Source organism: Nesoenas mayeri (genome assembly GCF_963082525.1).
Source record: "Nesoenas mayeri genome assembly, chromosome: 11".
Taxonomy (NCBI): domain Eukaryota; kingdom Metazoa; phylum Chordata; class Aves; order Columbiformes; family Columbidae; genus Nesoenas; species Nesoenas mayeri.
Window position 1 is genome coordinate 21,435,584 of NC_137563.1, and position 13,457 is coordinate 21,449,040.

The 13,457-nt window shown below is 42.9% G+C and overlaps 2 protein-coding genes across 2 annotated transcripts; one reads left to right on the forward strand and one right to left on the reverse strand.

The window, feature by feature from the left end:
- Positions 1 to 4,145: 4,145 nt before the first annotated feature.
- On the reverse strand, positions 4,146 to 9,670 carry LOC308044755 (olfactory receptor 10A7-like; the record flags this gene model as incomplete). The annotated part of the gene is made up of 2 exons (XM_080351621.1): positions 4,146 to 5,130; positions 9,636 to 9,670. 2 exons carry the CDS (start codon positions 9,668 to 9,670, stop codon positions 4,146 to 4,148), a joined length of 1,020 nt encoding a protein of 339 aa, XP_080207747.1.
- Positions 9,671 to 12,214: 2,544 nt separating this feature from the next.
- Positions 12,215 to 13,207, forward strand: LOC308044756 (olfactory receptor 12D2-like; the record flags this gene model as incomplete). The annotated part of the gene is made up of 1 exon (XM_080351622.1): positions 12,215 to 13,207. One exon carries the CDS (start codon positions 12,215 to 12,217, stop codon positions 13,205 to 13,207), a length of 993 nt encoding a protein of 330 aa, XP_080207748.1.
- Between the last annotated feature and the right edge of the window lie 250 nt (positions 13,208 to 13,457).

Here is a 13,457-nt window from a genome sequence, read left to right on the forward strand (position 1 = left end):
TGAGAGTTAGAAAGCAAAGCGGAGGATAAATCAGCATATTTTGTGGAGTTAAGAGACCGAGAATTTCTGCTCTCCTTTTTTCTGTGGTATCTCCTTGGCATTCTTGTAGCTGAGAGATCAATACTGCAGCTGTGATGACAATGACTACTGTGAGTTCTCAAGAGCTTGTAGTTATTCAGGTAGGATGCATGGAGGAAGCTTTGCAAATGGTACTAGAAATCTCTGATGACCTAGTTAGAGGAGGAATAAAGATTTTCCTTCATGTCCAGAATGTGCAAAATATCAGCAACCTCATGTGGGAATTAAATTTCCTATTGCTTTGATCAGTCTCCTGAGATGAGATTTCTGAATCAATGGGGAATTGCACAGCAATGCAGTGTTGCCTGAACATAGTGCGTAGGTGAGCACCCGTAAAACAGAAAAGATAAAGTGAAACAGTCCACAAAAACCAAACAACCAAACTACCCCTCCTTCTCAAACCCGCCCCCCCCCAAAAAAAAAAAAAAAAAAAATCTATCACAAAGATCTCCATCTCAGTGCACAAAGTTTATGACTGTAATTCTTCCTGAGTCACACAACCTCAGCTGAACTGAAGCGGTGTTTGGGCAACATTTCCTAAATCTCTTTCAAATAGTAGAATTTGTGAAACCTAGCATTTGTTCCCTCTATTGTGATCTCTTTGGATTTCTGATGTTTCATTTTTGTTGGGGTTTCACAGATAAGGAGGAGGCATGTCAGACTATTAATCACCCTGGTGTCCCTGTGTTCCTCCACTGGACTCGCTCCACTAGGCAAAGTCTTTCCGGTACTGGGCAGTCCAACATGGGGCATATGGTTCCTGATGTCAACTCATAAGTGCCAAGGAGACCGGCTGCCTGTGCTCCTGCCAATGCAGCCCAAGATGCATTTTGGACTTGCTTTACAGCCAAGCCACACTGCTGGCACACATGTGAATTCTTGTCCACCTGACTCCCAAAAGCTGCTCTTTTCTGCAAAGCTGCTTTCTACCCAATCATGCCCTGGCCTGCCCTGTGGTGTGAGATTGTTCCTTTCTTCCCAGATGTACAAGTTTTCATTTCCTTTTGTTGAACTCTGGGATGTTCCAGTCAGACCATTTTTCTGGTCTGCCGATGTCCCCTGAAGACAGGCTCTTCCCTCCAAAGCATCACCACTCCCTCCAGTTTGGAAGCATCAGCAAATATGAGGAGAGAGTGCTCTATTCCGTCATTCAGGTTGTCAATAAATAAATTAAGTTGTAGTAGTCACAGTAATAATCCCTAAGAAATACCACTAGTAATTTGCTGCTAGCAGGACTTCTTACCATGTAGCCATTACAGCCTGGCAATTGTTACCATTGTCATTCTTACCACTTTAGTACCCAGAGCATATCTTCCAAATTTAGATTAAAGTAACCTGTAGGAGACCGTACTGAAGGCCTTGCTCAAATTAAGGTATACAACATCCACATCTATCCAGACATTTATCTCATCATAGAAGTCAATCACATTGATCAGGCCTGATTTCCCTCATCATATTCATGCTGGCTGTTGCCAACCACCTTCCTGTTCTTCATGTACCTCACAATGCCTACCAGAAGGATTTATTCCATTGTCTTCCTAGGCACTGAGGTGAGATTCTAGTTCCTTAGCTCCTCCTTCTTGCCTTTCTTGAAAAGGGATGTGACATTTCCACCTTCCATGTTCTTCCTTTCTTGCTTGATCCAGGGGAGTCAGGAGTCACCCCAAGGGCTCCTGGTTTCCTTTATGATGCAAAACAGCCACCCATAGTAATTGTGGGATCCATACCAAGGTCTGGCTGCCCTACATACCACTCGAATAGTAAGACAGTTTTGGATATTCTTGGTTTGTAATCCCACTCGTTCCAGTCTCTGACACCTCGGGCTGCAAGGAGTCCACAACCAGGTCTTGCCAGCAGCAGAGAAGAGATTGAAAATAAGAAGCTATAAGATGACAGGGCAGACTGCAGAGATGAGGCGTAGGGCTCACCAGATGAGTGCACAGATGAGTGCCCATTTTATATCCTTTTCTGTTTACCCTCCCTTTGTTTCTCCCTGTTTGCCCTTCATGGAGTCATTGATTGACAAAGTTTGGTTCTTCTCAATGTCTCCCTTATCGTTTGTCCCTTATTACCATGTCAAGAGACTCAGTTTATTCTGCAATTCTCTGCAACTGCATAGGCATCGTATCTCTCACACTTCCGTCTCTTGTGGGGAGAAAATTAAAGGGAAGTGAAAAGAGTTGTGCATCAAGGTAATGACAGTTTAATAAGGAGAGAAAAAGCTGCGTACACAAGCCAAACTGGACTTAATTAAATACTTTGCATGATCAGGCAGATGTCCAGCCACTTCTTAGGAAGCAGGGGCTCAGCATGCCTAAGTGTGGCTTGTGAAAACAAACACCTTAACTGTGAACATGGTCTCTTCCTCTTCCATTCCTTGAGATTTTCTTGCTGTGCAAAACATAATACAGTATGGAATATCCCCTTGGGCAGTTTGGGCCAGCTGTCCTGGCTGTGTTCCCTCCCGGTCTCCATCCTATCCCAATACTATGGGTTTTCGTGGAGAGAAAGACTTGACTCTGTACAAGCACTGCTCAGCAATAGCCATTGGTGTTTCTTCAACACTCTAAGCCACAAAAGCAAAGCACACACCACACGAGCTGCTAGGAAGAAGGCTGACTCCATGCCAGCCCGACACAGTACAATCTCCTCCCCTCATTCCATGCCATCTGCATCATGCCCAGGTCCAACGTTCTCTGAAACATCGAAGTATCCTCTGACCATCCCATTCGTACATTGTGTTATTTCTATAGCCAACTGAAACCTTTCCACTTGCCTAACCCACAATGCATTAAAACATTTCATCCTTCTAGCCCATGCTTTTCTTTTTATTCGCTATTTTATCAGTTATGTATTCCAAAATCCACTCTTAGCAACACTCGTTACATTTACTACTGTAGTGGATTGTCCTTGGGCTGCAGCTGGACTCCCACCCAGCTGTTCTCTCACATCCCCTCCTCAACAGAATGGGCCAGGAGAAGAAAATATGGCAAAAAATCTCTTGAGGTAAGAACGCGAAGATCATTGACTGATTACCATCAAAGGCAAAACAGGCTAACAGGGGAAAATTAATCAATTTTTTGCCAATTAAAATAGATTGGATGGTGAGAAACAAAGACAAAACAAAAACATCTTCTCCCACCTCTCCTTATTCTTCCCAGGCTAAATTTCACTCCTTCATTCCCCTGTCTCCTACAGTGATGTACATTAGGTATTAATGACACAAACTGGAAGAGAAAAAGCTGCTTGGTATAAGCAATTCTAGAATTGGGATTGTAATGAGATCAAAATAATCTGAGAGAAAATAGAAGCACAAGTTACATTTCACTTTAATGAACACTCCCTCTGGCAAGCCAGAGAAAGAATCAGACAGAAAGTACCATGTTCAATGAGTTATGGATCCATCCTCTCCCTTAGCTTTCCCTCAGTCTACATGAGAAGGGAACTAATTAAAACAAAGCTACTGCAGCGAGCTGGCAGTGTTTCAGCTTCCCCTTTCTGTCCTAAACTGAGCAAGTTACTAGCTAGCTTGGGAAAGAGATCTTTGTTCTGAGTGGAAACAAATCAAATCAAGTCTAGACTAGAACCCAGTCTCTCCCTCCAGTAGCAGGGACACTTGCAGGAGACATGGCTCCTCCCCTCCAATCATGAGCTACTTACATGATTCTCAATGCATTATTGAGGGTTCTTTCTTGAGGGGGAAACGATCCAGGCTAGAACTTTTGCATTGATGGAGAGGAGAACAAACATCTGTTTCCCAAGGCAGAGAGCTTGTCTGTTTAATGGACATGGAGGGAGAGGGGGGGAGGATAAGAATTTTACAGTTTTCTTTGGTAATATTCCTACTCTGAGCAAGATTTACTTCTTTGTTTGCAAGGCCCGAGGTACAAGAACTATAATTTATCCCAATATGCCAAGTAAAAAAGGCCAGATATTTCAAGGATTTAACTGCAAAGAATTGCTCAAATAGCACAGGTCTTTTGAAAAGCATTTCACTTCATTCATAAATACCATTTTTTTTTTCCATTAGGGAAACACCTGTAATTTTTGCATGTACATGGAATCCATCACCTGGAGAGCGAAAAAACAGTCATCTGCTTCCCGAGTAACCACTTGTCAATACACGTCCTCAGGCTTTGCTTGACTTCCTGGTTCCTCAGGCTGTAGATGATGGGGTTGAGCATGGGAGTGACCACTGTGTAAGACAGGGAAACCATTTTCTTCATGTCGGATGAGAGGCTGGACTTGGGTCGCAAGTGAATGATGCCAGTTGTGCTGTAGAAAAGAGTCACAACCACCAGGTGAGCTGCACAGGTGGAAAAGGCTCGCCTCTGGCCCACAGCCAAGGGGATCTGAAGAACAGCATGGATAATGCAAAGGTAGGAGACGGCTATGAGAGAAAAGGGAATCATCACTATTAGGACAGCAGCAATAAAAATAAGTAGTTCAAAGAAGGCTGTGTCTACACACACCAGCTTCAGCAAAGGAGAAACATCACAAAATAAATGATCAACTGTGTTTCTCCCACAGAAGGGCAGGGTAAATAACCATGTGGTGAAGCCCAGAGCCACAGGGACACCACACAGCCAAGACCCAATGGCCATCTTGAAGGAGCGATTCCTGTTCATCATGGTGGCATAATGCAACGGGTGGCATATTGCCGCTTGCCGGTCATAAGCCATTGCTCCTAAGAGGAAACACTCACAGGTGACAAAAAGAATAACGCAGTTGAGCTGCAAGGCGCAAGCTGTGAAGGAAATCACTTTTCTCTCCGCCAGCAGAATTGCAAGCATCTTGGGGACAATGGTGAGGCTGTAGCAGATTTCTGTCAAGGCAAGATTCTTTAGGAGGTAGTACATGGGCGTGTGTAGGACAGGGTCAACGGTTGTGATCACAACAATTAGAGAGTTCCCTATCAACGTGGCCAGGAACATGATGGAAATCAGCATGAAAAACAGGAGCTGCATCTTGCCATGGAAAGCAAACCCCGAAAGGAAGAAGTGAGTAGCGATGGTTTGGTTTCCTGGCTTCATTTCCTCAACAGGTTCTGTCCTAAGAGAGAAAAAGCAAAACAAAACACACAACAAAAGGGTTAGTAGCTTGTGACAGAGTTGTGGTCTCAGGAATTGCTACACTTGCAAGTAAAATGGAGCTTAAAATATGAATGAGATGAAACTTGGATTGGATATGACAGTGACCCCAGTGGAAAAATATCTCAGCTGGGCAACCTCTTCAAGATCATCTTTAACAGTCACAGGCTCGGATGCATCTTCTCATATTTAGATAAACAGAAAATAGACATTCAAATTTCCAATAACCATCCTGTCTTCATTTTATATAGAAAGAAATGAATCCTTGCAAAGGGCAGGTCACCTTAGTGTAAGAGTGGCATCTATGATGTGACAGAAGAATTCACTGTGGATGGGCTGGATGTCCCTCAGTAAATTTCAGCATCTAAATGTCTGCAGGCATCTAAATGTGAACCAGTCATCTTGGAACTGGTTTGTATTGAATGGTGGGAAATACAGCACGAGACAGAAGCACCATTAATTTCCTTCTAAGGTGGATGTCCAAGGATGCCAGGATTGGAGGATCATTAATAATGAAATGAGTATACAATGGCCTAATTTTTTGATAGCTGGAATTAACTGAAATATTATTGGTGCTCTAAGCCAGGTGATATGGAGATCCTGTGGCTTCCCACCTCCTGGTCTGACTCAAGCAGAAGTGATCCACCTGCGTTATTTTCACTGTTAACCCTGCAAAATACAATCCAAACCTAAACAGCTTTAAATTCAGAAAAGTGTTCACTCACTTACTTTTGTTTCATCAAATCATATAAAATCCGTATTCTGAGTATTCATTCAAGGTAAGCTCTGGGAAGTAACATGATGCTCAGCGTACCAACGGCTGCCCACATGAACGTGGCTGCCAGCATCTACACCTGGCTACCATTTTCTGGGATTTATCATCTCAGCAGATCTGCTCACAGCATTATTTCTCTGGGAAACTTCCTGGACTGTTTCAGCCAAAATATACTTGGCTGATTTTTGAAAGACAAAGATGAAAGGGAAAAGGGGCGGGAGGAGGTGAAAGAGTATGGATGCTGTGATTCCCTTAATCAACATATTTGTCAGCAAAATAGGCAGCTACAGTTGCCAACATTTTCTATAGACAATAGAAATAAAATACTGTCAGTATAATTACTGTTTCACCTCCGTAGGCATCTCAGATAATATTAATCACTGATGCCTCGGAGGTTCCTATTTCTCTTGTTTGAGTGGCTAATTCAGAGTTAAAAATCTGCACTTCTGGTTCCTAAAGGCAGGTGAGATGGATTCCCCTTGTATGTCATAATAACAGTTCCAGCTTCGAATGAGAAAAAATAAACCATGGAAACACACTTATGTCTTGGTTCTGCCATAGGAATCAAGTAAGAATCAAGTAAGAATGAGGAACAGAAATATTACCTTATCTTACTACAACGGGTAGAGTTTTCTCTCTCTCTTCAGCAGAGGCAATAATTCTCAAGGCAGAGAGGATGAGAAGTTATGACTAGAGAGAAAAAGGGAAAGGAACATCACTTTGATTTCATCTGTAAGAGGTTGCATCTTGTCTCTGATTCCAAAGGCTCTGACAGCAAATGGGTGGAAGTATTTGAATTTTCACTTGCTCCCAGTAGGATCAGATCTCCAGACAGCAACTTCTTAGGATGATGAGATCATGTGTTATGTGATCTTTTTCTTTTTTTAAATATCTTTGGGCTATATGAATGTGCAGTATGTCTTATGACATACTAGTAATCTAATTATAGTATTAGCAGTGTTTCCTTCCACATGTTCAGAACTGTATGAGTAAGCAAAAAAAATAGTTAACAGAAATAACAGGGTATTCTTTTTTCTTTTTCTTCTCTAGTTGACTAATATTTGGGGGGAAAAAATGGAATTTGATGTATGTTTCACAGTAGCTGAAAATTCTTCTAAAAGATCATAATGAATACTTGAGTAGCAATGGTATTATGAATATAGAGCATTGTAATAAGATACCAATGTATTACATGGCCCTAAATACAACAAGCCATAGAATAACAGCTATTTTTAGGCCACTTTATTCTGGAAATCATAGATTTCTTTTGGTAGATGTTTGCTGGTCATCTGAAGCACTCTTCATGAGGGTGTGGTAGCTCCATGTAAGTTAGAGGGGAAAAATTAGGTGATGTGAATTCAAGACTGAGGTATTTAACACTTAATCAACTCTGTAAAGCCTGGGTTTGCATCCTGAAATAACTAAGAAGTTGAGTCAAGTGGGAGAAGTTGTACCAGTGCAGTTGGGAAACATCACAGAGGCGCCATTAATATTTCCCTGTTGCAAAGAGGGTTTAGTTGAGTCCCGACTCCCTGACCATGCACTGTGTGCAGCAGGATCTCATCTTGCTGCTGCTCTGTCACAGGTTACATGGCTTTCTCATTTCTGTGAATTCTCTCTTTGTCTCATCCGCATGAATGGAAATGTCTTTATCCGTGTGTGGTGACCTGGCTTTGGGCGGCTGCCAGGCTCCCACGCAGCCGCTCGCTCACTCCCCCTCCTCAACAGGACAGGACAGGACGGGGGAGAAAACAAGAGGAAAAGCTTCCAACTCAGGGAGATCACTTACAAATTGCCATCATGGACAATTCAGACTGACCCTAATAAATGCTCAAGATATGTTACTTTAACATATACATATACTAAAATGAATTTTGCCCTGCTCTATGTTGATTTTTCCTTAAGTACAACTGCTTGTTAGAGTTTTTGCTTGTTTGTCAAAAAAGCCAAAACCAAATGCAAACAAATAAACCCTCCAGTTTCCTTTCATATTGAGGCGATTATGGTTTCTTTTGCAACAGCTGTGAACACTTGCTCCATCCCCCTCCTGTGAGCCTCAAGCGCTCCTGGGCTCTGCCTGCCTCTTCAGAGCATTCCCGCAGTGTGTGGTGTGTGTGCGTGTTTTGCATGGCTAAAGGGATTTTTCATCAGCCACACAGGTATGTTCTCTGAAGCATCAGTCTGCCAGTTTGCATGGTGAAAGTGCATGAGATAATGAAGAGTTCTTATTTTTCAAACGTTCATGCTCTGTCTGAGCATGCAATAGACTCAGTTATGAAAGCCAAAGCTGAAATGAAATTGAATCTGGCCAGGAATGTCAAAGACAGCAAGAAAGACTTCTGTAAGTACACAGGTGACAAAAGGCAGACACAGGAAAATGTGGGCCCATTGCTGAATGAGTTGGGGGACCTGGTGACACAGGACACGGAAAAGGTGGATGTACCGAATGCCGCCTTGTCCTTGGTGTTTATTAGCAAGACCAGGCTTCAGGAATCCCAGACCCTAGAGGTCAGGGGCAGAGTCTGGAGCATGGATGTCATATCCTTGGTGAAAGAAGATCATGGCAGGGAATACCAGACATACATAAGTCCACAAACCCAGATGGGATGCTCCCATGAGTGCTGAGGGAGCTGGCTGATGTCATCATGAGGCCACTCTGCAGAATCTTTGTATGCTCACTGTGACTGGGGGAGATGTCTGAGGACCGAAGGAATGGAAATGTCACTCCTGTCTTTGAAAAGGACAAGAAGGAGGACATGGAGAACTACAGGCTGCCCAGCTTCACCTTGGTCTCAGGGAAGGTGATGGAGCAACTCATGAGGTGAACCTTTTCCAAGCTGATGTGGCTTAACCCCAGTGAGCAATCAAAACCATGACAGCTGCTCACTCAATCCACATGTCCTCCCTCTCCAAACAGGGGAGAGAAGCAAAAGCGAAACGGGAAACTCATGGATTGGCATAAAAACAGCTTAATAAAATAACAAAATAAAGTAATATACTCCTACTGCAACTAATTATAATGTGTCTAAAATCAAAATAAGATGGAAATCCTCTGTGAGTTGTTCTTCAACTGATTCATCAGTGAATAAAAAGGAAGGACCCTCTAGCCAGAGGAAGACTCCATGCTGACATCCTTTATCTTGCTGTTGGAAGGGAAGGCAGCCTGTACATGACAAAGTGTTGATTCTGCACAGCTTCAAAGCACAACCATGTGAGTTACTTACACCTGCTGGCATACTTTGTGCAGAAGTCATATCTGGTCCATTAAGAACCACATTTCATCAAGAAAGAAGACTCAACAGAGAAGAAGATGGAAAAAAAGCATTAGTGATCTAGAATTCCAAGCAAATCCTGGCCTAACAGCGTAGTTCCTGAATGTCATGCGACTCTGATATAACTTAAGAAGAACCTGACATCACTTTTTATGTCCCGGTAAAATGATAAACTACAAGCACCTCCAGACAGTGATCATCCTGTACAAAGTAGTTATGGAGACAACTGGGATGGCACTGGGAAGTGCCTTTGTTTTTGTCCTTTATAGAGACAGTCTAGGACTGGTTTTTAGTTATGTGTACACAGGTGTACAGAAATGGTTTATGCCCCATGGAGTGTGCCAGCTGGGGTCTAAATATCATCACAGAAGAAGAAGGGACTATATTAAGTTCTGGGTCACATCCATCATGCTAGGATACCTTATCTTGTCAAGAACTGCACTGCAGATCTCCATTTAGGCAACTGAATCTGGATCTCATACCCGTACTCACGGCTTGGTGAGCATGATCACTTCATAAACAGGGACACAGACAAGCAGAGATGTCATGCTTTCTTCCTTTTGGTGCAGAACACAAAAGGTGGGCCCTGGGGGTTCCCAGAGAACCATGCAGTGGGCAAGAATTGGGCTGATGGGTCAGGCTCAAAGGGTTCTAGTAAAAAGTTTTTGTTGGGCTGGTGAGCAGCCACTACGGGGTCCTGCAGGGATCCATCTTAGGGCCAGATATCTTCATAAACAACTTAAACACAGTACTTAAAGGAATATTAAGTAAGTTCACCAATGACACAAAACTGGGAGAAGACGTTTTCTGGTTTTTTTGGAAGGAGGGCTGAGGGTGGGTTGGTTGGTTTGGTTAGTTTTGGGAAGGTTTTGTTATTATCTAGTCTCTGTGGGCTGCTTTGTTTTCACTCTTCTACTTCGCAGGTGCTCATCTACACAGTACATTGCTGTGCAATTCCCCATTGATTCAGAAAACTCATCTCAGGAGACTGATCAAAGCAATAGGAAATTTAATTCCCACATGATGTTGTTGATATTTTGCACATTCTGGACAAGAAGAAAAGACTTTCTGCTCCTCTAATTTGGTCATCAGAGATTTCTGGTAACATTTGCAAAGTCTGCTCCTTACATCCTACCCAAATAACTGCAAGCCCCTGAGAACTCACAGTAGTCATTGTCATCACAGCTGCAGCATTGATCTCTCAGCTACAAGAATGCCAAAGAGATACCACAGAAATAAGGAGAGTAGAAACACTCTTAACTCCACAAAATCCGTTGTTTTGTCCTCAGCTTTGCTTCCTGGCTCTCAATCAAAGGGCCCTACTGCAATGAGAAAAGTGCTGATGGACAGTGAGGTGAGGATTGTGCAGAACTATTTTTTTTTTATATGACGTAATTTATATAGTTGGAAAAATAGGAAAACCTCAGCATGAAACATCTTGTATTTGCATTTGTGTTTAAGTTATAGGAAACTAAAATAACAATAAAATTGAAAACAAAAGAGAATAAATTTGGGAAAACTATTTTCTTTTGATTGCATGTGCTCATCAGTTTATCACAGAAAATATTATTCAGCAACTGGGTAACAGAATGGAAGTGTTAGAAACAGAAGAAAAGAAATGTTTAGAAGGAGAGAGGAAAGGGATTAGATCACCTGTGGTTGGCTGAGAAAAACAGGCAGAACCAGAGGAGGTAGTGGAACACACCTGAATGAAATGCTGTCTTTCTGCAGATGCATTTCACTGAGGAGGGCTTTGGAGCCTAAAGGTGGCAAATCACATGGAAGAAACTGAAGCATCGGTATTGCACAGAGAATGGCATCTCTAACTCTTGCAGCGCGGGTGACACCCTAAAAGGTTGATAAGGCTGTAATATTATCAAATCTAATGTTTCCAATGGAGCTTGTTCAAAGATCAGACTAAAGGCATTTTCAGAGAAATATGGTCAGTGTTCCAGAGTGGACGCATGTGTGCAACAGGCTCATGTTCTTTTATGGTGAAATCAGTTTGGAAGTTCCCTGTTTGTTTCCTGTTTTCATGCTGAAAAACAAAGCTAAGGAAGCATGAGAAAAGGAGTGATAGGGCTGGAGACTTCTCTGAATGGCTTTCAAAAATCACCTATTTATAGTAGAAGTATATAGTGCAGCAGAATGGATGAGAAAGACCGTAAAATGTATGTCTCTTGGCTTTTGTCCCATTCGTCTGCTGCTGAGCAACCAAGAGACATTCTTCAGGCAAAGTATACAGTCCAATAGCAAAACCAGTTTGTGATCACAGGCTCGGGCAGCCTCTTCCTTTATTCTCATCAGCATCCAAAAGAAACGTTGATGACTGTATGGTACCTTAGAGCACCTTCTGCTGGCTGTTGATACAAAATTGGAAATTGTGCAGTTTTTGAGATGGAAGAATTGTCTGGAAGAGATGGCAACCATTAGAAATGTGAAAGTTGAAATCGACTTAATGAAATGTAGGGACAATAGTGGAAAGAAAGCATCAGGAGTGATTCACATGATGAGTTATGAGCTTGATTGATGAGATCATGGTTTGCAGCAGAAAGTTACAGATGAGGACAACTGAAATATAAATGTGGGTGAATGTGAGAAATTAGCCCTGCAGAGAAATTAGCCATTAAAAATGTGAAAGTTGAGATCGACTTAATGAAATGTAGGGACAATACTGGAAAGAAAGCATCAGAAGTTAGAAGTCTTTTTGATGGGATCATGAATTGTAGCAAGAAGTTACAGATGAGCACACTTGAAATATGTGGGTAAAGGTGAGGAAGCAGTTCTGATTTACATCCTACATATTCTGCTCCTATGCATAGGTGGAAGACTTTAAGATTTTCTTGGTTCTAGATAGAAATAGGAGAAGACTACATTTAAGTTGGTTTTGTCCATGTTAGTTTCTTTTGTGTTTGATTACGTCTGATGTTTTGTAATGCTCTTGCTGATCACAACTGTGGAACCTTGACGTTTTGCTTTTGCTTCTTATTGTTCCAGCAATGCTCAACCAGACTGAGCTCAGCGAGTTCATTCTCTTGGGTCTCACTGATATCCAGGGGCTGCAGCACTTTTTCTTCATCTTCTTCCTGTTGCTCTACTTGACCAGTCTTCTGGGAAATGGTGCCATTGTGATCATGGTGATAGCTGAGCCCCGTCTTCACACACCAATGTACTTCTTCCTGGGGAACTTGTCCTGCCTGGACATTGTCTTCTCCACAGTCACTGTTCCCAAGATGTTGACTGGCCTTCTCTTTGGACATCAGCCCATCTCCTTTGGTGGGTGCTTGGCCCAGCTCCACTTCTTCCACTTCCTGGGCAGTACTGAGGCTGTGCTACTGGCCACCATGGCCTATGACCGCTATGTGGCCATCTGCAATCCTTTGCGCTACACCCTTGTCATGAGCCCCCAGACTTGTCTGCTGCTGGCCACGGCCAGCTGGTCCATTGGTTTTGTGCATGCCATGATACACTCAGTCATGACCTCTCAGCTGACTTTCTGTGGCCACAACCACATTCATCACTTCTTCTGTGACATCAAGCCACTGTTGAATTTGGCTTGTAGTAGTACCAGCCTCAACATGACCCTCCTCAATGTCATTACCACATCTGTTGTTCTAGGCCCCTTTGCCCTCATAGTCCTCTCCTACCTCTACATCATCTGCTTCACCTTCCATAAAGTCCGGTCCCAGGAAGGAAGATGGAAGCCCTTCTCCACCTGTGCCTCCCACCTCACCGTTGTGGCACTGTTGTACATTCCAGTGCTCTTCAATTATACACCACCCTCGTCAGGAAGGTCCCTTCAAAGGGATGTGCAAGTGTCTCTCCTGTACAGTGCTGTCACCCCAACTCTGAACCCCTTGATCTACACTCTTAGGAACCACGAGATGAGAACTGCCCTGAAAAAAGTGCTAGGGAAAATATCACGGTCCTGGAGGAATGTGACTAAAACAAGGACAAGGCTCACAACAAAGACAAGGCTCACCTGTTTTTAAGGAAAGAGCTCACAAGGACACTGTGTTGCAAAAGACTGGAAAATGTCTGATTATGTCACGTAGTTTACCACAATAAGAAGGTAATTGTGTAGATCTAAGTCAAAGGGGAGATATTCAAGGATTTGATGCTTCTTCCACCATATTTACCTGTCTTATGGTAGCCTGTGTGGTCTCCGGCTTCTAATACAGACGCATTTGTGCCTCTTGCAGGACTTGAGGCAGAGCTGAAAGTCCCATGCAGGTGTCCTGG